Genomic DNA, 25360 nt, shown 5'->3' with positions numbered 1-25360 from the left:
TGTGTCTGAGTGTAGTGTACCTGAATCAGCTTTCAAAGAGAGGGTGGGGAAATCAAGGGCATATAGCACACCAAGAAACTGTTAAATCACATAAATTGTTTATATTTATAATCTGGGTGGGCCTCTTTGGGAAGTAACAGCAGAATGGCCACTGATCTTGTCTATCAAAACTTGCTTTTATTTTCCATTCCGCCCACAGGAAATCACTCGCACAGTGTCTAAGCTTGAGGATATTACATGAATCTTTTACACTTGATAGTTTTTATTCTGATTACTTCTTGTCTTTTTTGAAAACACAAAGCATCTTGATATTGAAACAAAAATTTAGTTCGTTGGAATGCTGCACTCCAGAGTGGTGTGTTTAATTAACAAATCCGAGCTGTTCAAGGCCTCCATTTAAAGTTTTTGAAACGTCTGCTAAACTTCCCAACCCCCTTTGCAAATTGTTGTTGTTGTTTAGTCGTTTAGTCGTGTCTGACTCTTCGTGACCCCATGGACCAGAGCACACCAGGTCCTCCTGTCTTCCACTGCCTCCCGCAGTTTGGTCAAACTCATGCTGGTAGCTTTGAGAATACCAACCATCTCGTCCTCTGTCGTCCCCTTCTCCTTGTGCCCTCAATCTTTCCCAACATCAGGGTCTTTTCCAGGAGTCTTCTCTTCTCATGAGGTGGCCAAAGTATTGGAGCCTCAGCTTCAGGATTTGTCCTTCCAGTGAGCACTCAGGGCTGATTTCCTTAAGAACGGAGAGGTTTGATCTTCTTGCAGTCCATGGGACTCTCAAGAGTCTCCTCCAGCACCATAATTCAAAAGCATCAATTCTTCGGCGATCAGCCTTCTTTATGGTCCAGCTCTCACTTCCATACATCACTACTGGGAAAACAATAGCTTTAACTATACAGATCTTTGTCGGCAAAGTGATGTCTCTGCTTTTTAAGATGCTCTCTAGGTTTGTCATTGTTTTCCTCCCAAGAAGCAGGTGTCTTTTAATTTCATGACTGCTATCACTATCTGCAGTGAATCATCTGCAAATAGAATCATATAATCATAAATAGAATCATACAATTTTGTATGATGATTATGATTAGTAGTAATAACAAAAACAAAATTGGTTAATTCAATTTCTTAAGCACTGCTGGCGCATCCTCTAGACCAGGGGTCAGCTACTTAAGGCCCATGGGCCAGAAGCAGCCCACGGAGGTCGTTTGACCGGCCTACAAGCCGCCCCTGAACCAAGCCAGCCGCTCGCGTGCTGTGCTAAGCCGGTGCAGCGCGGCACAGGAACTTGCTTCCACGGCACCAGAAATTGCATCTGCACAAACGCAGGCACTGGATATCGCGTCTGTGCATGCGCAGGCGCCGCAAATTGTGGGCACGCGCACAATCCGGCCCACAGAGGGATCTCTGCGGGACCGATCCGGTCCAGGCAAGATAAACCTTGCTGACCCCTGCTCTAGACAACTTACAGTAAAATGTTAAAAAGCAATCCATCATGAAAGAGCCATTATTCGATAAAAACGGTGGAACAAGAAAAACGACTAAGCCCAAGTTATCCCCATCCACATAGGAACATAACTGGGGTATCAACTTCAGCTGGTAAAAGACGCTCCATGATATACTGGATGTAGCTGATGGGAAATGGGGTCCAGCAATATATGGAGGGTCACAGCTTCTACCTCTCTGATAAATCAAGGGGGAAATATGGGAATAAACCCTTGTCTCCACCATCAAGTGCTTTTCAACCTGGAAAAGAAATGCAGACTCAAAATATTATATTTGTCCTTAACAGCCAGTAATATCACTTTGGAGAGCCCGCTGGCATTCATGTCTCCCTTTTTTTTAACTGCCATTCAATAAAAGCCCCAGTGATCAGATAAACCTGCAAAGATGTTTTATCTGAAGAACTGTTTTTGTTAAGGAATGCAAAAACCCACAAGCCTATTACGAGAGAGACTTCAGGTCTGAAGTAAATGGGATGGAGGCTGTAATCCTAAACATACTTTCTAAACTCTAGAGAGCGAGTTCCATCAAGCTCCAACTTCTGAATAAACATCCTTAGGATTGTGCTGTAAATCAGCTTATAGTCAAGTATTCCAGTTTAAGTGTATGGTGAATTAGGCTGTTTATACGAAGTGCTTGAAGTTCGGATCCAGCACAGCTGAATGATAATGGAGTGTGTGAGAGCAAAATTTGAGCTTTTTCCCTCTTTTAACTCCCACTGAGGTGTGAAGAGTTCATTGCATTACAAAATAAATATATATGTGTGTGTGTGTGTCCCTTGCATATTTCATATCCCATCCCATGAAAAACCATCTCCCCTTGTAGTTCTTAGTGTCACTGCAAATCTATGATTTAACTTTGTAGCAACTAAGCAAATTAAACATTTTGTAAAAGTCCCATTGCTTTTTAATGGAAGAGGAAAGTTTGTGTGTGAGAGTTTGCTCTGTTTTAATCAGTGGGATCATGTCTCCCGTTTCCTTAATAAACCGCCTCCAAAATATTTAACATGGCATTGGTTATGCTTTTTTAGTCAGCACTTTTAAGGCAATTTTTCTCATTGACACGAGGATATTGCAATTTTATACATAAAGGTTTTGAAGGAATTATGTAGTTACAACTTCAGCATTTTTCTACAATTCTCCCTTTCCGGAAGCATAACTTGAGGGAGCATTATAATGAAAATATTTACAACTCTGGCAGCTAAGGATGTCTTCAGTGCCTCTTTAAGACTTCTGAGGCAAGCAGTTCAAATGTGTTGAGTGATTTGAAAAAAAGAAAATGAAAACGCAGTTTGCAGGGTTCATTGAGCAGTTGTAATATGGTGCTTTTTTGTGTTACACAGGCTATTATCCTTTCTACCCATTTGTCTTGTTTGCTATTTCTGGAGGCAGTTCTGTGAGGGTTATCATTTACAATAAATGCTGTATGATTACATATGGTAAATAAGCGGTGAAAATATTGCCCCGTGCTTGTTTCTTTGTTGAATTGTGTGAATTCAATTATGATGAAGTTGTAAACAAACTGAATTTTTTTATAAAAAAAAGAAACATAAAACAAAACAATTCCTTCAACAGATGATAGATTTGTCCAAGAAAGAACACGCGGCCTATTCCGATTCCATCGATAAGCTGGAGCGCGAGAGTGGAATGTTACGCAATGACCTTGCGAAATGGCCAAAGGACAAAGAAATGCCTTTGCGAGTGAACCCCATTATGTACTTTGGAAGAAATTGTGCCAAGCAGACGGCAGTAAAAGTGGAAGAGAAAGAAGAGAGGTAGGTGCATGACAGTACACAAATAACTGCACTTTGTCTCTCCGTAGCTATTCTTTTTTCTTCTCTGACGTCTTCATGGCGGGTGGAGGGGAATTGCTCTGCAATTGACATAAGACAGGGCTCAGCAAACTTACCGTGCCTCAGGCTGGTGTCTCCAGCGCCAGTCGCGCCGGGGAGCGCATGCCCATATGTGTGTGCACACGCTATTTCCAGCGCACTTCCAGGTTGGAGGAGCACCGGAAATAGCTTGTGTGCATGTGCACGGGCCTCCTCCGACCCGGATGTGCACAGGAAATAACATTGCACATGCGCACAATGCTTGCACATGCGCACAACGCTTGTGCATGTGCACAAGCTATTTCCAGTGCTCCTCCGACCCAGAAGTGGGCAGCTACACAGTGCAGTGCCGGTAAGAGTGGGCAGCGGGGGTCGCCGTGGGCTGGATAAACGAGTCCCTCGGGCCTTATCCAGCCCGCGGACCTTAGTTTGGGGACTCCTGACATAAGAGGTGCCTTGCTGGCCAAATGGTCAACCTGGTCAACTCTCTCTTTCCAGTAACAGCTAAACCATATGCCTCTAGCTTGAAGCAGCTGTTTAGCATCAGCATCAGCAGCCTGGATCCTAGCATCTAAGACACAGTTCTCCTTTGCAGCTGTAAAACTGAGGAGGGTGGGAAGGTGCTAGCCTTGCTATGCACAAGGACTGTCAGGGACTTCAAGAAGGTGGGCACAGCATGCCCTAGGATACCGGAGGCAGACTTGGCATGTGTGTCACCTGCCCACACTTGGAGAATTCGTGGAAAGTGGAAAGAAATGTCAGTCTCTCAACATTCCATGCCACACAGTTCTTAACAGGGTTTTGTACTTAATATTTTTGTGCTCTGCAATTAAGGAATGTTGTTTCAATATGCGATCACAGCAGAGAGACACTAACACGGATACAGGCGGAAGAATTTACTGCTGTCACTCAGTATGGAGGCATGGTGGTGGGAATTACCAGAGGTCAAGTTGATATTAAAGAAGAAGCTCAGTTGACATTTACTATTAGGAGTAATAATTTGGAAAGTCCTCTTGGACTTTTCATGGGAAAAGGAAATGAGTGATTTTGAGATGCTTTGATTTAAAGGAAATATTGCTTAACAGAAAGTAGAGAAGATGTCGTTCAGCCCAGTCACTGAGATCCAGCGCCAAGGGCCTTCTGGTGGTTCCCTTATTGTGAGAAGTAAGCTTACAGGGAACCAGACAGAGGGCCTTCTCGGTAGTGGCGCCCACCCTGTGGAACGTCCTCCCATCAGATGTCAAGGAAATAAGCAGCTGTCCTATCTTTAAAAGACATCTGAAGGCAGCCCTGTTTAGGGAAGTTTTTAATATTTAATGCTGTATTAACACTTGATTGGAAGCCACCCAGAGTGGCTGGGGAAACTCAGCCAGATGGGTGGGGTATAAACAATAAATTATTATTATTATTATTATTATTATTATTATTAGTCATTGTGGACTGAATGTCTTAAATGCCTTTTTCTTATGAAATGGAAAATCAGAAGTCCTTTTTATTTTTCTTTATTGTTCTTTTCCCCTTTCCTTTTTCTTCTCTATTTCCTTTCTTCTTCCTGCTCATTCTCTATCCTCTTATCATGAAAAACTTTAATAAAAGATTTCAACATGCAAAAAATATTTTTGTGCCCTGCCGTCTTGTGCAGTTCTTCTTTGGAAATGGAGAGTTGGGAAACAATTCTTTCACCAAGGGATAGGACATCTCAGGAGGAAAAGGGAGTCCCTCCACAATCTGTAGAATGCCTGTTACGGTGAGGTGTTATAATGAATGTCCGAGAGCCTCATGGTTTATGTGTCTGTTTTCCATCCTTCCCTCATCCCCTCTGCTTTGGAGATGGCAGCGTATTGAAAGTGAGCTTGACCCCATTTGCTCTTCTCTAATGACACTTCAGGACACTGTAGTTTATTGGGAGGCTCTGTCTGACAGTGCCTTTGCAATTATATCCGTTATAGCAGGGAGCAAGCCAGGGAAGCTGAGCACACGGCTATCCTTCATACGTTAACCAAGGGAGCAGGACATTCCACAACAGTCGGGGGACAATTATAATGCGATCGTAATGGGTTACATGACCTGAAAGAAAATGCATCTTTGATGGGATTGCTCAGCTCTAGACCTCTGCCAAGGAGAAACGGGGGCCTTGCCCCCTCTTGAGCGGCTCTCCGTTAATGGGTTTCTTTCAAGGCAGGAAAAGGGTGACATAAAAACACAAGAAGAGCCCAGCTGGATCAGAACAAGGACCCACCTCTAGACCATCATTCTGGTTTCACAGTGACCAAGCACATGCCAGTAGGAAGCTCACTGTGATGGCCTGGGAATCGGATTCAGAGGCTGAACCAGAGGAATCCCAGCCTGCACAGGACTAGCTGAGCCGGGGCTGGGGCTTGAATCTGAAGGGCCCTCAGCTGTGCCAGATCCTCAGGAGCAGACACCAGCTGAATCTGCTCCGGAGGTGCTCAAGGACCCATTGCCTGCAGGTGCTCCACTCTCAGCCCCGTCAGGGGAAGGTGAGGTTGCCTCTGGGTCCGGTAACCCTCCAGCCTCTCCTGAGCTGCAGAGACTCAGGGCAGAGAGGCGGAGGGAACTATGTTCTCGCAGGAGGAGTGCTCGCCTCCAGGCCAGGGGAGGCGAGTTACCTGTGGACCGGGGCCGCCCTGTGCCTCGGGGTAGATAAAAGCCAGCCAGCCCAGTCCCAGGTTGCGGGAGCAACATCGTTGGTAACCTGTTCCTGCCGGCACCCTGTCCTGCTCTTCTGCCAGAGCTCCTGACCACACCCGACTCCTTGCCTTGGACCCCGCTTCTGCCTTGACGGACAGCCTCCATACCACACCCTTGACCTCGGACTGGACTTGGACCACGCCGCACGGTAATCCCCCGGGACCAGCACACTCACAAGCAGCACGTGAGCACAATTGCCCTCTCCCAGTTGTTAAACTGCATACAATTGCCCCATCAGCTGTTAAACAGAAATGTACTGTCTCTGACGTCCAGCACCAAGATGAAGGTCTACCAAGCTTGCATGTTGAGCATGCTGCTTTAGTGTAGTGAGTCATCAGAGACTTGCAACCTCCAGGAGTGACACCTCAATGCCTTCCGCTTGCATCAGGAAGATTTTGGGCATCATGTGGCATGACAGAGTCTCAAACAAAGATGTGCTCTTCCAAGCCCACATTCCAAGCATGTTCGGTGCCTGGAGACAGTCAGGGTGTGCATCCGTAGCAGTGAAGAGAGGCAGAATGACTGCTGGGAGGAGCACAGAGAAGAAACACCATGGTGCATCTGCAAGCAGCACAGCTAGATACCTCCAGCTGCCCCAGCTGCAACAAAACATGTCTCTCCCATATTGGTCTCTACAGCCACAGCAGGCGCTGAAACCTTCCAACAGTTTGACTTCACCCCCAATGGCACACTCCATCATTTTCTCCCATGCCAGTTGGATGCCAACAGCACTGTCTCTGAGGCTGGCGATCTTGAGCCATAGCCATAGACAGCCTTGCCTTCCATGCATTTGCCTAATCTCATTTTCAAGCCATCCAAGTTGGTGGCCATCACTGCATCTTGTGATAGCCAATGCCATAGTTTATTTACTGTATGAAGGCAGGCTGCTTCTTTTTCTGTCCTGGATCCTCCAACCTTTTGCTTCGTTGGATGACCCCAGATTCTAGCATTTTCTAACACGGTGCATATTTTTTATTATGCCTCTGTCATGTCTCCTCCCCTCTTACTTGCTTTTTCTCAAAACTAAAAAAGCCCATACAAAATAAAAAAAATTCCTTCCAGTAGCACCTTAGAGACCAACTTGTTGGGAAACTGCCAGGGAGATAGTGTCCATCATGAGCCCCCAAGCTGGAGTTCTGGACGTCCATCGGCCTCCCGTACTCACGCAGATCCAACAGTTAGGGGCACAAAGCCTTTGGAAATTCTTAGCCACATTCCTAGGCTGGTGCACCCTCTTTATCAGCAGAAACGCAGCCGAAAGCTTGCATCACAGAAGAGCAGAAGAGCATAATTTACAGACTTTATTTAGCGTTTAACAGAACAAAAGAAAACACGTCCATTCTGTCAGCGTGTCTGAGCCGACTGAGAACGAAAGGAAAAACAGCAAGCATAAACATCCTGTGAATAGGACATGCGCAGACTCTGTTGCTTACAAAAGCCTGCTCCCTTTTAAGGTGGAACGGAAATATCCTAACATCCTCCCCCTTTCCGTGTAACCTGTTGTACCTGTGGTTCACCCAATTGCAACTTTTGTACATAAACCTTTAGTTGTTCTTTGTTAACAACCTTAGACAACAGATCAGCAGGAATTTCATTTCCTGGCATGTAGGACACCTGAATCAGTCCTTTCTGAATACACTCTCTTGCACGATGTAGCTTAATCTGCAAGTACTTGGTTCTCTGCTTGCAACTCTCGGAGTTCAGCAAAGCCAAACACGATCTATTGTCTTGATACACTTGTATAGGACATTTCACAGAAACCCCGATGTCCTTAAACAGTTGCATCAACCATTCACAATCCATGAGTGAAAATGACAGAGCATTGAGTTCTGCTTCACAGGAACTTAGGCTCACTGTTGTTTGCTTCTTGCACAACCAGTCAAACAGGCAGTGGTTGTACATGTAGCATACTCCAGAAGTGCTTGTACCATCCGTGGTGTCACTTCCAAAACTTGCATCTGCAAAGATTTCAAGACCTCCAGTCTTCTGACTGGTGAATCTCAGCCTGTAGTGCATAGTCCCTTTCAAATAGCGGGCTATGCGCTTCAGAGCTTTCCAATCCTGAACTGTAGGATTGTTGGCATGTCTGCTAAGCAGATTACAGCTTACAGCTATGTCAGGTCTTGAACATCTGGCAATGAAATTCAGCTTGCCTAGAATGCATCTGTATAGCGTTGTGTCAGAAAACGCTTCAGCAGTACTGTCTACCTGGTAACCTGTCACCATCGGTGTGTCTGCTGGGTTTGCATCAACCAAATTCAACCTGGTTAACACATCAGCAATTTTCTGTGTTTGGTGTACCAGAAAATTACCTGCTTGGTCCCTCTCCACCTGCAGAGAAAGATAGTTGGATACCTCACCAAGATCCTTCATGTCAAAGTGCTCCTTCAGCTGAGCTAGGGTGCTTTGATAAAAAGCCTGATTCTTCCAAAACATCAGAAGATCATCAACAAAACATAAACAATACAGTTTGTTTTGCCCCTCCTCCTTGACAAACACACATGGATCAGCTTTGCCCTGGTGAAAACCTAGAGAAAGCAATGTCTCAGTGAGTTTTGTGTTCCAACACCTGGCACTCTGCTTAAGACCATATAAGGATTTCCGCAGTTTACAGACCATACCCTTCTGTATCTCCATCCCATCAGGTGGAAGCATGAACAGCTGTTCATTCAAAATCCCGTACAAAAAAGCTGTATTAATGTCGTGGTGGGAAACATGCAGTTTCTCCTCCGCAGCGACCTTGAGCATCAGCCGAATGCTCTCATATTTGACTGTGGGTGAGTAGGTCTCGTGGTAATCCTGTCCTGGTACCTGTGAAAAACCTCTGGCAACCAATCTGGCTTTGTGTCTGACTACCTTGCCATTCTGGTCTGTCTTGGCCTTGAAGACCCATTTGCTGCCAACCAGTCTCATTCCTGGGACTACCGGTACCAGTTCCCAAGTTTGGTTCCTGTTCAAGGAATCAACTTCAGCCTTCATGGCATTAAGCCAAGGCTCAGCATCTTTAGAGGTTAACTCCTGAACCTCTTTGAAGCTTGAAGGTTCCCATACCTTCTCTGAGCTACTAAGAACAGCTGTTGCTGTCTTAGCAAACTCATCAGCATACCTCTTTGGAGGTCTGCCTTTGGTCGCCCTTTCAGATCTGCGTACTAGACGCAAGTCTTCTGGACTCATCTCCTCTTTCTTAGGAGAAAAGTGACCAATGGTGAACAGTGGTTCTTCCAGTTCATTGTCAGATGCATCAGATGGTCTGACCGAGGCCTTTGCGCTCTGGTAGTCTGCTGTGTCGTCACTGTCACTGACACCAGCAGCAGCAGCAGCGCCGCCCACTGAACTGGAATCCGAACTCTGATCATCATCATCATCATCCTCATCCTCATCAGCAGCAGCTTTCTCATCTTTAGCTGCTTGCTTGACATCACCTTCATCCTCCTCTGGGTAACTCTGGAAAATTCCCACATTTTCCCCCCACTTAGGATTGTACTCAACACTCCTTGTGAACTTTATGGACTTAGAGTCAGTCATCCATACCCTGTATGCACCTTTTTCGTACCCCATGAACAAACCATGTGCCCCACGCTTCCCAAGCTTGTTGGTTTGTTGTGTGCGTACCCACATGTCCGAACCAAAGATTCTCATGTGTTTGGTGTTGGGTTTCTTGCCAAACATCTTCTCATAGGGGGTACAACCAATGGGTGATGACAATCTGCGATTATAACTGTAAACCAAATTCCCCAAAGCCTCCCCCCAAAACTTATCAGGGAGATTGGCATCATGCAACAAGGTTTTGATTCCTTGCAGCAATGTTTGATTTGCTCTCTCCGCAAGCCCATTCATCCATGGCGATCTGGGCGTTGACATGTCATGCTGGATTCCCTTCTCAGTCAGGAAAGCTTCAAACTGCTGAGAAGTAAACTCCCCGCCCCGATCAGTAAAAAAACAAGAAATACGTTTACCGTGCACATTTTCCAACCAAGCACAGAATTCCTTAAACTTCGGAAACGCTTGCGATTTCTGTTCGAGCAAATACACATGAATGTACCTGGAAAAAGAATCAATCAGAATCATGAAGTACCTTGCTCCTCCTAAAGAGGGCGCAAGTGGCCCAACCAGGTCCGCATGTACTAGCTGGTAGGGTTTGGAAGCCTGCCTGCTAGACTCCTTGCCTTTTGGAGCAACCTTCACCTTGTTCTCTGCACAAGATACACATTTCATGTGAAATTTACAGGGTTTGATGTTCAAACCTTCAACCACCTCTGGCATTTTGGCCAGTGCCTTCCAAGAGAGGTGACAAAACCTTCGATGCGCATCATGAATGCAACCTGCATGAAGAACTTTGTTAGTTTGTGCAACACAACAAGAATCAGCATTAGATACAACAACAGTGTCATCATAAGTTATATGGAACAAACCATCCATAAACTTTGCATGCAAATAGTCCTCTTTGCCTTTACTGATGACACAGACGCTCCTCTTGAAGGAAATCTGAAAACCACGCCCAGTAAGCTGCGGGACACTCAACAAGTTGCTTGCAGCGCCTGGAACATATAGTACACCACTGATGGTTGTGTGCAAACTTGCAAGTTTCACAGTCCCTTCTCCTGCAATTTGCAACGTCCTTCCATCAGCCAGGTGGATCTCACCTTCCTGAGGCTTGAAGGAGATAAAGAGATGCCGATCCTTGGAAACGTGGCGGGTGGCACCTGAATCCACAATAAATCTGCCTTTGGCTGTTGGAGCAGTCCTTACAGCAAGCAAACCCTTATTTTTCATCGGCGTGGGCTTTTGCAGCTTGCCCCCCTGCTGCTCCTGGCCAGCAGACTTGCCTTTAGCCTTTGGTGAAGCTGTGCCAGCAAGCAACGCCTTGCTTTCCACTGGCGTGGGCTTTTGCAGCTTGCCCCCCTGCTTCTGGTCAGCAGACGTGCCTTTAGCCTTTGGTGAAGCCGTGCCAGAAAACAATGCTTTGTTATTCTCTTGCGCGGGCTCTTCACCCTCCCTCTGCTCCTGGCCATCTGTAGACATCTGTTTACCTTTGCTTTTCCGGCCTCTGCAAAGGCGATGACCTTGGTTCTCACGAGAACCAGAGCTCTCAGCTGCCGACTCCTTGGCTCCCCCTGGAGGCTGGAATGCTGCCTGGGACGACGTGACGGTCAGCTCCCCCTGCAGCTTGCAACTGGTGCCCTCAGCATCCCTGCATTCATTCGCATTCTGGGAAACAGCTAGGACCTCCGATGCAGTCAAACTCTGGGCTGGGATTATTGGCTTGTGAGCTTTTTTTAAAGCAGACCACATTGCACGTGCAGTGGTGTTGCCAGCCAGCGTCTTAATTTCCTCAAGAGATACGGATAGGACTATTATGTCAATCGCTCTCGAATCAGCTGATCTCCATTTCTCTGTCAGAGGAACTGGGGGGGTTTCAGAAACAACATGCCACACCCCAAACTGACGCAGTAAACTCTCACACCATTTTGCCCAGGGTTCATAATTCTGCCCATCCAACTTAAGGGACTGAGCATCTCCAGAAGCTTGGAAAAACTCCATTTCAGCTTTTGGCAGTAGCCGTGAGTCTATTTTAACTTGAAAGACTCCTTATCTTGGCAGCTCATTAATCACGAACTCTTTGGCTCGGCTCCCAGGCCAATTAAGCCTTGCCGGAGTTCAAAGGCTCTTTGCCGAGGTATAACAGAAAAAGCGTCCGTCCCTTTCTTTCGCTTTTCCCCCCTTCATACCTCAAACGCAGTCTGTTGCAGCTTTACTCTCCTGTAGGTGCCGTGAATCTGGGCCCGAAACCATGTTGTTGGGAAACTGCCAGGGAGATAGTGTCCATCATGAGCCCCCAAGCTGGAGTTCTGGACGTCCATCGGCCTCCCGTACTCACGCAGATCCAACAGTTAGGGGCACAAAGCCTTTGGAAATTCTTAGCCACATTCCTAGGCTGGTGCACCCTCTTTATCAGCAGAAACGCAGCCGAAAGCTTGCATCACAGAAGAGCAGAAGAGCATAATTTACAGACTTTATTTAGCGTTTAACAGAACAAAAGAAAACACGTCCATTCTGTCAGCGTGTCTGAGCCGACTGAGAACGAAAGGAAAAACAGCAAGCATAAACATCCTGTGAATAGGACATGCGCAGACTCTGTTGCTTACAAAAGCCTGCTCCCTTTTAAGGTGGAACGGAAATATCCTAACACAACTAAGTTTGTTATTGGTATGAGCTTTTGTGTGCATGCACACTTCTTCAGATACATGCACATGTACGCTCATACCAAGAACAAACTTAGTTGGTCTCTAAGGCTCCATGATCACTGCAGATGGTGACAGCAGCCGCAAAATTAAAAGACGCCTGCTTCTTGGGAGAAAAGCAATGACAAACGTAGACAGCATCTTAAAAAGCAGAGATATCACCTTCCCAACAAAGGTCCATATAGTTAAAGCTATGGTTTTCCCAGTAGTGATGTATGGAAGTGAGAGCTGGACCATAAAGAAGGCTGATCGCCGAAGAATTGATGCTTTTGAATTATGGTGTTGGAGGAGACTCTTGAGAGTCCCATGGACTGCAAGAAGATCAAACCTCTCCATTCTGAAGGAAATCAGCCCTGAGTGCTCACTGGAAGGACAGATCCTGAAGCTGAGGCTCCAATACTTTGGCCACCTCATGAGAAGAGAAGACTCCCTGGAAAAGACCCTGCTGTTGGGAAAGATTGAGGGCACAAGGAGAAGGGGACGACAGAGGACGAGATGGTTGGATAGTGTTCTCGAAGCTACCAGCGTGAGTTTCACCAAACTGCAGGATGCAGTGGAAGACAGGATTGCCTGGTGTGCTCTGGTCCATGGGTTCACGAAGAGTCGGACACAACTAAACGACTAAACAACAACAAAGGTGTTACTGGAAGGATTTTTTTAATTTTGTTTTGACTACGGCAGACCAACTCGGCTACCTACCTGTAACTAAAAAAGCCCAGTTATTACTACCTTTTTCCCCCTCTAGCCCTCTAGCCCTCATCCTGAAGCACTCATCATGATTTATTTGCAGGGAGATTAGACAATGTTGGCTGTTTAATGAGAACTCGGGTCTGATTTGTTGGCGGAGGCTAGATGACATTGCATCAAAACATCTTCTCCTTTCCAGAGCATTTTCTCATCATTTTCCTTATCTCAAAAAAGGACTGATCTTTTAGCTATGCAAGGCATCCCAACTATAGTTGCACAACCTGAACCTGCCAATGCGTGACTGAATCCCACCCGGAAACTGTGACAGACTGGAAGGGCCCAAATTCCATGACAATCGCATCAGTACTGCCCTACACGCTATTATCAGTTTCACGGCTCCCTCAGAATTGGAAACGTAATCTATACAGCAACTAGTTAATAATGGAAGCACACCGCTGAGGTCTAGCCATAGACTTGTAGATGAGTAAGAAAATGGCATATATATTAACCGAGCTATGAAGCTTTTATGATAACTCCTGATGAAACACATGGGCGTGTGTGTTTTATTCCTATTAAATTGCCTTCGATTGTCTTAAACACCTGCTATTTCTTGCTTTTAGGCCTCTTGCTAGGATTTCTTCGAAATAATAACCAATTTGTCTTACCTCTTCATTCTGCAAAGGTGGTGCAACAAGCTTCGCCCCTCGTAAACCTCAGAGATCTGGCGTGGGAATTTATTTATTTTTATTTATCTGTGTAGCAATAATTTCTAACTGTTATTGAATTTGGCACAAGGCTCACATGGAAGCTTTCCTGATTCTGAAAACATTTAATGGAAAATCCTTTTCTTCTTCTTCCACAATACAGCCGTACCTTGGATCTCGAAAGACTTGCGAGTCAATCGTTTTGGGTCCCAAACGCTGCAAACCCAGAAGTGATTGTTCCGGTTTGCAAACATTATTTGGAACCCAAACGTCCAACACAGCTTACATGGCTTCCGATTGGCTGCAGAAGCCAATTGGAAGCCACACGTTGGTTTCCGAACCGTTTCAAAAGTTGGATTCCGTTCGACTTCCAAGGTACGACTATACTAATTTTCCATTTGTATATGGCAGAAACAGGGAGCATCTACCCATTGGGGAAAACTACCAACACTACAGGCATTAGAACCACAGTTGCAGGTCTTGGCTTATTGATAAAATGTGGATAGTTGCTCCTCTATAGTTGTTTACCTCTATAGTTTTTCTTCTCTGTGTTCTGATTGGCCCACTGTTGGCTGCAGTGATGAACAAGAATGGGACAGATTTCAGCCTCTCTCACTTCCTAAGCACATTACTTTCCTCATACAATCCTGGGAACTATAGTTCGGGATGCTGGGTATTGTAGCTCTGTGTAGGATAAATTACAGCTCTCGGGATTCTTTGGGGGAAGTTCTTTATCCCAGCCTGGGATGAAGGAGATCAACTTTGTCTGGGATTTGTGAATCTTATTGAAGCTCAAGCTTTTTCTTAGTTCATTAAGGGTATTTCTTAAGAGATTACCTCAAAAAGAATATTGTATGCGTTATTGCAGATTCTCTAAAATTGAATTGCAAGATGAGAAAGAACATATATTATGCGATCTCCTTAGTCTCATGTTGTGGGATAGCCAGCCTCATATAACCAACATGTCTAGTTAGTGCATGAAGGGGTTAATGCCATAGAGCAGGCTGTCCTGCCAGGCCACTTGTAATCAAGCCTACTTTTGTATTAAGTCTACTTGAGATGCTCAGCGTGTGGAGAGGTTTGAGCTGGTTGTTCCCTGACTCTCTTGAGTTCCTATACCAATGATCTAGAAACTTACACCATTTTGTAACTAAGTTCTACCTGCACAACTTTTCGGAAGTGCATGAACCTGACCTTTGAAGCGTTTGTAAGTAAGCCCATTTTTAACTTGCCAAACAGTTGTCTTTTCCTATGCTGGGAGAAGGTAGAAACTTTGGAAAGAAACTTTTTAAGGGGACCTTTTGGAACTCACTTGGAGGGGCACATATTTTAAAGGTCTAACAGCCTATACAGTGGTACCTTGGGTTAAGAACTTAATTCGTTCTGGAGGTCCGTTCTTAACCTGAAACTGTTCTTAACCTGAAGCACCACTTTAGCTAATGGGGCCTCCTGCTGCCGCCACGCCGCCAGAGCACAATTTCTGTTCTCATCCTGAAGCAAAGTTCTTAACCCGAGGTACTATTTCTGGGTTAGTGGAGTCTGTAACCTGAAGCGTCTGTAACCTGAAGCATATGTAACCTGAGGTACTACTGTATTTCTACGCTTTGCTTTGCTGCATGTCTTCTGGTTTTTTAATCTCTACTGGGGTCGTCCCAAACTTGGACCTTGGCATCCAGAAATTCTCTTTTCTATATTTTCCCCACCAAAACATATTGTATACTGGATCTGCTCTCAGAGCCATATATCTAAGGTTATCCAGCCCAGAACTATGTACAATATTTCAGAAGAGGTCTTTGATGCTAAGTCAGGTGCTTCCAAAACTCAGAAATAGACATAACCTTTTGTGTCATAGCCACATAAACTTTTGGATGGGACGGTCCATCAGCAAAAGGATTTCCCCTAATGCAACAGAACTCCCACCGCCCTGCTTCTCAGCACTACTTTGGATACAACCTTTTGTAATATATTATCTTGATTCTCCCCCTTGCTTTTCATTTTACAAGCCACAGAGAATATGTTAATACTGTCTAATAAAAAAAAAAATTAAGCGAGGGCCAGAGAAACCAGTGTGAGATGTAAACTGCTCAGCAGGAGATTATTTTAATAAGCATCTTGAACTACACCTGCCATCTATCATCTCTTTCTCTCCTGCCAGTTTCAGTTTTTTAAAGTTTCATTAAAAGTGTTTCAATGCTTTTTTGTGATTTTTAGTGCTCCCCATTGAGTCGACATGAAAAGCTGCAGCATTTCAGATGGTACTGAATAAATTAATATCACATTAAACTCATACGCGCCGTGAAAGAGCAGTGCAATATATAACAATATCCTGAGCTCAGTAGAAAGAAATAATTTGTAAATATATCTCTGGCTCGTTCATTTTTAGCCAGTCGCCCACTGAATTACCTTAAATGTTTCATAAATACTGACACACACAGTTTAAAAATAATCCTGAATTGCTCACTTAAAGCGAAAGAGGAAGGTATGAAATTTGGATAAGATGAAATATTTTAAATGGTAGGAAGAAGAGGAGAAATTCATTCTAGTTTGGCTTTTACGGCAAAGCTATTTGCTCTTTCCAAAACAATATGGAAACTGAAAGACAGCTGTGCATTGAAATTCACATTTCCCCTACATTTTGTAGTGTAGTTCTCTAACCAAATAAGATGTAGAAAATTGTGCATATTGTGGGAACGTGTGCATCAAAATGCATATATCTGTAAAGGCAACATATAAAAATGAATTATTTTAGGGGAAACTGCTTGCAAAAATGTTCATGTAAAGAAAAAATCACACTGATTTTTTTAAAATTAAAACAAAGACAGAGGACCAAAATTTCACAGGGGAAGGAGTAAAAAGAAAAAGTAACTTGACTGCGATTCTGCGAGGTAGAAATATGTCAATATGTGAAATGCCTGAGAATTTGTACTGGGGCCATGTGAAACATGAGTGTTCATTGGACAGGCCCTGACTCTGAGATGCACCAGAGAGATGGGCTCAGTTGAGGACCTGTAAACCCATAAAAACTTCCAGAGAGTGCTGATTGTTGGGGTACTGCCAGGGAGACAAAGTCCATCATGGCCCCACATCGCCTCCGGACGTCCATCGATCTCCCGTCGACACGCAGTATCAGCAATTAGCGACACGAGCTCCAGAAATAGCTTGCCACATTCCAGAGCTGCTGCACGCTCTTATCAGCAGATAATGCACAGCGAAAGATGCACGCAGGAGAGCATTATTTAAGTTTATTCAGCGTTGGTCAGAACAAAGAAAAAACATGACCGCCTGCTTCAGTGTTCAGGCACCGAGAGAGAAACGAAAGCAACAGAAAACATAAACAGGAAATATACAGACTCTGTGACTCACAAAGCCTGCTCCCTTTTAAGGTGGAACGGAAATATCCTAACACTGATTGGGGGGGGGGGGGTATTGGCTTTGCAGTTTCCCCCAATAATCCATTTGAGCCTTGCTACCCTACAGATCTGCTGCTGCTGTCGAACTCCAGTGATTTCTCGCCTTCCAAAGTCGCTTGAATTCCTAGCACTCATTCCTTTCTTGCACAACACCCTCTCTGCCCATTGATGGGACTTGTCAGAGCAACGCAAATGGTTACTTGTCTTCCAAATCCAAGCTGAACCCCAGCTGAAATCTTTCCAGAATTCCTTTACCTTTGCTTGAACATCCCATGGAACATCCCACCCGCCCCTGGTCCTCAGAATTTGTGCAGCAAAACTGCCCTACCTCAAACATCTCCCAAGAAGAAGAAGAAGAAGAGTTGGATTTGATATCCCGCTTTATCACTACCCAAAGGAGTCTCAAAGCGGCTTCAAAGAAGTGTGACTAGCCCAAGGTCACCCAGCAGCTGCATGTGGAGGAGCGGAGATGTGAACCCGGTTCACCAGATTACGAGACTACCGCTCTTAACCACTACACCACACTGGCTCCCAAGAGGCTACTAATTCCTTTTCCTTTTCCTTTTCCTTTGCAAAATAGGGCCAGGCTGATTGGTAGACGGAAATGTATATGGTAAGATCACTTACCTGGATTGTGCAACACCATTCTCTGATCCGGGGGTAGCAAAATCTTAACAACTGGTTGTCAGAATGTGCAAGGATTTCCTATGTGGGCTATGGACCTCTTGGTTATTCCATAGACTATTGTGAGTTGCGTAAAGTTTCATTGGTTGACTTTGGGAGTGTGCTGTGATGAGAATAAGGTGCCACAACTGGGTTGTTGGTAGAGCACACAATCCAGACTTAATTGTTAAAACCACAGCAGGGATCGCTAGGCAAATATGAATATGGGTTGATTTAATGCGGATGTCAGGTCCATATAGTTTATCTACAAATTGTGGTGCCTCAACATGAAAATTCATACATAGTTTTAAACATATGCCGGAAATCCTAGTATCTAGGTTCTGGTTTTGTAAATCAGGAAATGCACCAATATTTTCCCCCAAAAGCCTCAGTTATATTATCAAGCATCAAACAGAAGCAGACAAATCAAGCTATTGTTGCTAGCTTGTTTTGACTCTAGGGTATATTTTATTTTATTGCGGACATAAACCATGTTTTTCTATTTTAATTTGCTGTTCTGTTTCCATAGCAATTATGCCAAGGAATGAAGGGTAAAAGGATATCTTTGAGATAGTAAAAATAGAAAACATGTGGTGAGGTTTTTTGGGGGGAAATGAGTTGGTAATTGGCAATTTCCAGATGCCATGCTAATGTCTTTGTGCTGTTTATGTTTATGCGTCTTGGTAACATTTGCCCAGTGGAAAGCAAAATAAAATAAAATAAAAATTGAGTCAATGCTAGTAACTTCACAATTGTTTCCTTCAGTTTGTAGCTGTATAGAATCAGAAGTGTGTAATCTCCAAGAATGCCTCAGTGGGAGATTTGCAGCAGGCATTACTGAAGGCTAACACTCACTAAGGAGGGGAAAGAAACTGAATTTGGTTCACATTTAAAGCCAAATCAAATGTGCATGTTCTTAAACAGTGTAAGAACCGAAGCACAGCCATCCTTTGAAATTTGCACTTATCTGAATTTTACAATGCATCTCTCCAAACAGTGTTTACAATGGGGGGGGAGGGGGTGTGCATTAAAAAACGAATAAGTGAAAATGACATGCAAAAAAAGTATTAGGAAAAATTGCCTTCAAAATGCATACACAATTCAAAACTGAATACAAAAATATGTTTATTAGGATAAAATACTGAAGAATTTTCATGAGGATTTCTCTTCAAAAATTCACAAATTGCTGCAGGAATGTGGAGAACTGATTTTAAGACTGAAAAAAAGGAAAGCGGAGAGAACAGAAACTGACAGGTCGAGCCCTACAACTTACTCGGCAGAAACTGATTAGAAATAACTTCAGAATAAACAGTAGAAAGTGCCTCTCCACTGAATAATTATTTTATTTTATTTTATTTATTCATTCATTCATTCATTCATTCATACCCTGCCCATCTGGCTGGGTTTCCTCAGCCACTCTGGGCGGCTTCCAACAGAAAATTAACGGCACAGTAAAATGTCAAACATTAAAAACTTCCCTCAACAGGGCTGCCTTCAGATGTCTTCTAAAAGTCAGATAGTTGTTTATTTCCTTCACATCTGATGGGAGGGTGTTCCACAGGGCAGGTGCCACTACCAAAAAGGCCCATTGCCTGGTTCCCTGTAACCTCACTTCTCACAGTGAGGGAATCACCAGAAGGCCCTCGGAGCTGGACCTCAGTGTCTGGGCTGGACGATGGGGGCGGAGACGCTCCTTCAGGTATACTGGGCTAAGGCCATTTAGGGCTTTAAAGGTCAGCACCAACACTTTGAATTGTGCTCGGAAACGCAGTTAGGGCCAGATTAAGCATGATATTTGTTACAGGGGTGGGCACTGCATAGTGGTTTATTAACTCAAATGGAAGAACTTGGGGAATTGGACATGCAAAAGGCCTCAGGCTCAATCCCCAGTTAAAAGGCTCTCCAAGAGTTAGGCAAGGCGCCCTGGCGATTGTCAAAGGGACATGCCAGCACAAAGCCCCCCCCCCCCCCAGGCCCTTGCCTGTGCTAGATTCCATGGGCCAATGGTCTGACTTAATACATCTGTACAATTTAAAATTGGCTGTGAATACTTTGGGCTTCCCATGGCATTTCCATTCAAATCTATGGTCAGCATCTTGCATATGGCATGAAAACGGACTGCAAATTGTGGGAATGTTCAGGGATGCAGGAGAGGATATATTGTCTGATAATAGCCTTTCCAACTTCTGTTAACAAGTTCACAATTTAGCAGAGTAACATTCCCCCTTTTAAACTTGCAGCCGATGCGTTTGCTCAGGCTCGCTAAAGCCTCTATAATAACTGTTCTGGTATTTCCCCATTATTCCCTCATAAAAGATAAGAAACGACACAGTCTTCTATAAAAGTATAAAAAGAGTTTACTCACATATCATTCTGTTCACAATAGGATCCCAGAAGGCAGACTTAGCTTAGAAAAGTAACATAGACCTAGAATCTATCTCATAAGATAGTCCCTTTGTCCTCGCTTGGCTGGAGCCAAGAGAGCATCTTTGGCTAAGCAGATGTTGCTTCTTCTATGCATGTAGTGAAAGAGAGAGAGATGGCTGCCCTGCCCTGTGCTTTTGTCGTTACCTGCACAGGTGAGGCCACGCCCACCTCTAGTCACATGCAGAGGAAGTCTGCCCCAGCCCAGAAGGAAACAGGAAGTTTACCTGCTGGCTGGACAAACATTTCTACTCATGTGTAAACATGTTCACTCTAGGAATGTTGTACTTGACTGCTCTTGTGTTTCACATCCCACACAAATTTGGCAAAAGTCAAGCCAAATTTCAAAGTTGAATGCTTCTTCTGCCCTCCAGCCCAAAAGGGGACCTCACTCTGAGTTCTGTAAAGCCACGTTCCATGGGTCATTGTGTAAAAGACTGTTTCATGTCAGCAAATATTTCATGGCAATAAGCCAGCTTGTAAACCTTTTAATTCCTCTTTTAGACCTGCGCAGAACGAAAGTGAATGGGCACCACAACCTGCAGCTTATGAAAACTTCGGGCACTACAGGACGCAGGTTCCTGCCTGGCATGGCCAAGGCGACATCGTCAGCGTCGAGAGCAGCTGCACATTGCCTCTTCAAAGACCAAGCAGAACCCGAGAACCCACAGCAGATGGCAGGTCTCCATCACCCCAAGAGGCGTATCCAGCGCATTACAGCAGCTGCCTCCCTGAAAAGAACAAGTCTGAGACGCTACTGAGCCAAATCTATGTTGCAGATGAAACCCGGATGGTAAGAATCTCCAGATCTTGTTTTGTAAGAGGAACACTGGGTTGCACCCACAACTTGGGTGAGCGGAAGGTTGCTGTGCAATCGAGCTTTCTCGCCATTCTTGATGGTCCTCTGATAAGTCTCTCCTGAGGATCTTCAGGAAAAGTTTGAAGGGAGCAGGGTAGAGATAGGGGTGACTAAGACTCAGGCAGCTTGTGCAAAGGAAGCATCCCTCATTCTCTTAGATTCAGGCGGATGGCATGGGCAGCTCAGAAGGGCCCTCGCAAAAATGCATGCCAAGGTAAAGGCCTGATTGGAAAGCTTAAAGCCCACTGCGACTACACAGGTGATGGATAGAAGAAAAGGAAATATGAATTGGCCCCGCCCTGTAGCGTGACCAATTGCAGCTTGGAACAGCTAGGAGCTAGGTAGAGTCAGAGATCTAAAAAAAAAAGTGTAGACTTGCACAAGATGGCCAGCTTCCGTTTTGACTTGAAATGTTCACTTGGGGCTTCTCAGAAGTACATATAATAATAATTATTATAATAATTTATTATTTATACCCTGCCCATCTGGCTGAGTCTCCCCAGCCACTCTGGGCGGCTCCCAATCAAATGTTAAAAACAGTACGGCATTAAATATTAAAAACTTCCCTGAACAGGGCTGCCTTCAGATGTCTTTTAAAGATAGGATAGCTGCTTATTTCCTTCACATCTGAAGGGAGGGTGTTCCACAGGGTGGGCACCACTACCGAGAAGGCCCTCTGTCTGGTTCCCTGTAACCTCACTTCTCGCAATGAGGGAACCGCCAGAAGGCCCTCGGCGCTGGATCTCAGTGTCCGTGCTGAACGATGGAGGTGGAGATGCTCCTTCAGGTATACAGGACCGACACCATTTAGAACTTTAAAGGTCAGCACCAACACTTTGAATTGTGCTCGGAAACGTACTGGGAGCCAATGCAGATCTCTCAGGACTGGTGCTATGTGGTCCCGGTGGCCACTCCCAGTCACCAGTCTAGCTGCCGCATTCTGGATTAATTGCAGTTTCCGGGTCACCTTCAAAGGTAGCCCCACATACAGCACATTGCAGTAGTCCAAGCGGGAGATAACTAGAGCATGCACCACTCTGGTGAGACAGTCCACGGGCAGATATGGGTCTCAGCCTGCGTACCAGATGGAGCTGGCAAACAGCTGCCCTGGACACAGAATTAACCTGCGCCTCCATGGACAGCTGTGAGTCCAAAATGACTCCCAGGCTGCGCACCTGTTCCTTCAGGGGCACAGTTACCCCATTCAGGACCAGGGAATCCCCCACACCAGCCTGCCCCCTGTCCCCCAAAAACAGTACTTCTGTCTTGTCAGGATTCAACCTCAATCTGTTAGCCACCATCCATCCTCCAACAGCCTCCAGGCACTCACACAGGACCTTCACCGCCTTCACTGGTTCTGATTTAAAGGAGAGGTAGAGCTGGGTGTCATCTGCATACTGATGAACACCCAGCCCATGAGCACGTAAAGGCAAGAAGCGTGCAGGGGGTACACTGGCCTGCAATGGCGCCCACCTGAGAGGTGCCGGAACTGCACTCCAGCATCCTCTGGCTGAAAATAAGCTCTGCTCCCCACCCAGGTGGTATTGCAGCATAAGGCAAGGTCAGCTGCTATTGCACATTGGCTTCAGCCATCTTGCCCATCTGTGCTACAGATCCTTGTGGGCTGCTTGATCCTCGGAGTTCTGGCACCACAGACATTGAGGCTGAATCCAGTGCAAAACTACCGCCCCGCATCACGGTCCTAATGGCCGGCATGTCTCAGCCCCCCAACCTTGCAGGACTTTTATTTCCACAAGCACCTGGGAATTAAAAGCAGGTAGAATTCGTGTGGTGGGTGCAGGGATATAAGCTTTAATTGATTTAATTGGCAAGTGAAGGTTTAGTCACAAACTAGATTTGCATCACCCCTTAGGCTACTCTGACTCCTTCCTTGCTTTGCCAAATTTGATTTGAAATAAACAAACAAATTTGGTACGCAAAACTGTTGGAATGATATAAAAATTATTTAAAAAAAAAACTGTTGGAATGATAACGATGATGATGTTTAGTTGTAAAAACCGCATCTTTCGTAATGCTGATGCCACTTGAATTTGAACCCTGAGCCAATTGTGGGGGTGGGCAGGGGAGAGGAGAGGAGAGGAAAGCCCCATTGCACTAGTGGGACTTATTGGCCTGGCTCCTCCTCGTGCAACTATTGTGTTGAATTCAGCCTTATGAATGGAAGCACCTTCAAGTCTCACAAATATATTTGCTTCCCTTGGTCTCCGGATCGCTCTCAACAAAAGTATTTTGTTGGAAGTGGGGTCAAGTGCTATGAAAAAATCTTGTGTGGTGATTAACCTGTAATAGGGCATCACTTGATGCTGCAATCAAAAAACAATTAATATGTGTGTGTGAACAAGCACTTAGCTTCGAAACCTTTAAAACAGCGCACAAGGTATGAACAAGATTCTTGAAGAAGTGCAGGGCGTCCTGTGTCTACTTGACCCTCACTTTGTGAAAACAGCTCAGTGATGAACACTTCCCTTAGAGAAGGCTTCTTTCCTTTGGTACTGAAGTAAAGTGTAGTGTAGCTTTTATTGGAAATAATAATAGGAATGCTCTGATTTGAACTGTTACCTGTTGGCAAAGAGTGTGTGTGTGTGTGTGTGTGTGTGTGTGTGTGTGTGTGTTTTGCAACTTAGTTCTGGGTTTCTGGGTAAAACCGATTATCAGGGACTCTTCCTTTCTGGCTTTGGACTGCAATTGTTACCCTTGTCCATGACTTGTGCTGGGACAGAGGGAGTGTGATCCTGTTGATTCTCCTGGCCATCTCAGTGGTGTTTAGTCACCATTAACTGTGGTGCATTTCTGAGATGCCTTGGCAGGTGTGGCTATTAGGAGCACCATCTCGAGTCGGCTCTGCTCCGTCCTGTGAGGGAGGTAGGACCCAGAAGGTAGCCCTAGGACTTCGCTGCTCTTTCCTTTGGCTTGTGGCCTCTGGAGTTTTTCTCTTTTCTTCCCATGCTGCTTAGCAGCTGTTCAGAGATTTGGCTGCATATGTAAATGATACCCAGCTCAATCATTTCCTTCTGAACACGGGGAGGTAATGGAGCCCTTAAATGCTGTCTGTCAGCCGCAAAGGACTGGATGGGACAGAACAAACTGAAACTTAATCCAAACAAGCTGGAAATGCTGTTGGTAAGTAGATGATCTGACTCAGAGTTAGGTGTGCAGCCTGTGTGGAAGTTTGGTCTCTTGTCCTCCATTATACTTTGGCCAAGAAGACAGGTCCTTTCTTAAATACACAAGTGCCAGGGCCGTCTTACCCATAGAGGCTAGTGGCGCAGGGCGCCAGGGCACCAAGTTCTGGGGGGTGCCAGTGGAAGAGGTGGAGGCTGGACGCAGTGCCTCCCTGCATCAGCTCGCCGCCCTCGCCCACCTCCACCATGCAGCGTCGCGCCCAGAGCCTCCATCTGCTGTGGCCACCATGGCACAAAGCAGCCAGCTGAGCCGGGAGCTGCCGCGTCCAGCCTCTGCCTCTTCCCCACCGGAGGAGCTGCCCTCCAGCCGCTGCCCGCCTCCTCCAGCCCCGCAAAGCTGGGCACATCGCTGGCAGCGCTGTCCTCCCTAAAAAAGGTTGGCAACTCTGGGAAACCGGGGGGGGGGGGGGAGGGCACAGGAGGGCTCTTTGCACCACAGCGCTGGATATGCTTAAGATGACCCTGACAAGTGCCTAATTAAATTCTATCTAGCAAGGAGATAGAGAAACCTGGCAGTGAATTACACCCTTGGCAGCCATCTTTTCCTGCTCCCAGGAGGTGTCTGCCATCTCCTCACCACCAGCCTATAAAAAAAGTGTCAAGCTGACCATCTTGACCTGAGAGATGATTGGCAGGACATGGCCACGTGTCAATCAAGACCCACCTGGCTCAGGGGCTCTTTAGAAGGTTACTCTTTCGAGGCAGTTCTTGTCCCTCTTGATCCTGTCCAACCTGCAACTGATTTCTGAAGCCGCCAGGACCAGAAGTGACCATGTGTTTAGCAATGTTAGTTTGGATCAAGTGATGTGTTAGTTAGACCTATAATGTTTTATTTCAAGTTTGAGCCACGCCCTTCCTATTTCTCTCTCTTCTTTCTATTTACACGTCCTCCTTTTGAATAAAATGCTTAAATCGGCTTTCTGGGCTGTACTGGCCTCAGGGGCTGGCCATGTGGTTTAGGCTGCCGGGTCTACGCTGCTGGGAGAGCAGAGAGTAGATGGGCTGAAGTTGCCAAACCAGAGGTTTGGATTCTGCTGCTTGTTCCCCTACTCTTGAGGAGATCAGGTGGCAGCGGCGGCAGCAGCAGAGGGAGGACAAACCCTCGGTGCTAGTGGGTTAACCTACAGG

The 25360-nt window shown here is 45.5% G+C and overlaps 1 protein-coding gene across 4 annotated transcripts in view; it reads left to right on the top strand.

Annotated features, from left to right (window-relative positions):
* Positions 1-25360, top strand: part of DEUP1 (deuterosome assembly protein 1) — a 67343-nt gene that overhangs the window by 40106 nt on the left and 1877 nt on the right. For 2 of the 4 annotated variants that reach the window (XM_083499617.1, XM_083499618.1), the window contains exons 11-13: positions 3072-3271; positions 4971-5075; positions 20675-20963. In XM_083499617.1, coding sequence (XP_083355743.1) covers positions 3072-3271; positions 4971-5075; positions 20675-20963 — 594 coding nt within the window. The remainder of the gene's footprint in view (positions 1-3071; positions 3272-4970; positions 5076-20674; positions 20964-25360) is intronic. The other 2 variants (XM_083499619.1, XM_083499620.1) reach the window with 1 other exon arrangement.

Source organism: Podarcis liolepis, assembly GCF_965112155.1.
Source record: "Podarcis liolepis genome assembly, chromosome: 4".
Lineage (NCBI taxonomy): Eukaryota > Metazoa > Chordata > Lepidosauria > Squamata > Lacertidae > Podarcis > Podarcis liolepis.
Note: the sequence above shows the minus strand (reverse complement) of the source record. Positions and strands in the feature narration are given on the sequence as shown.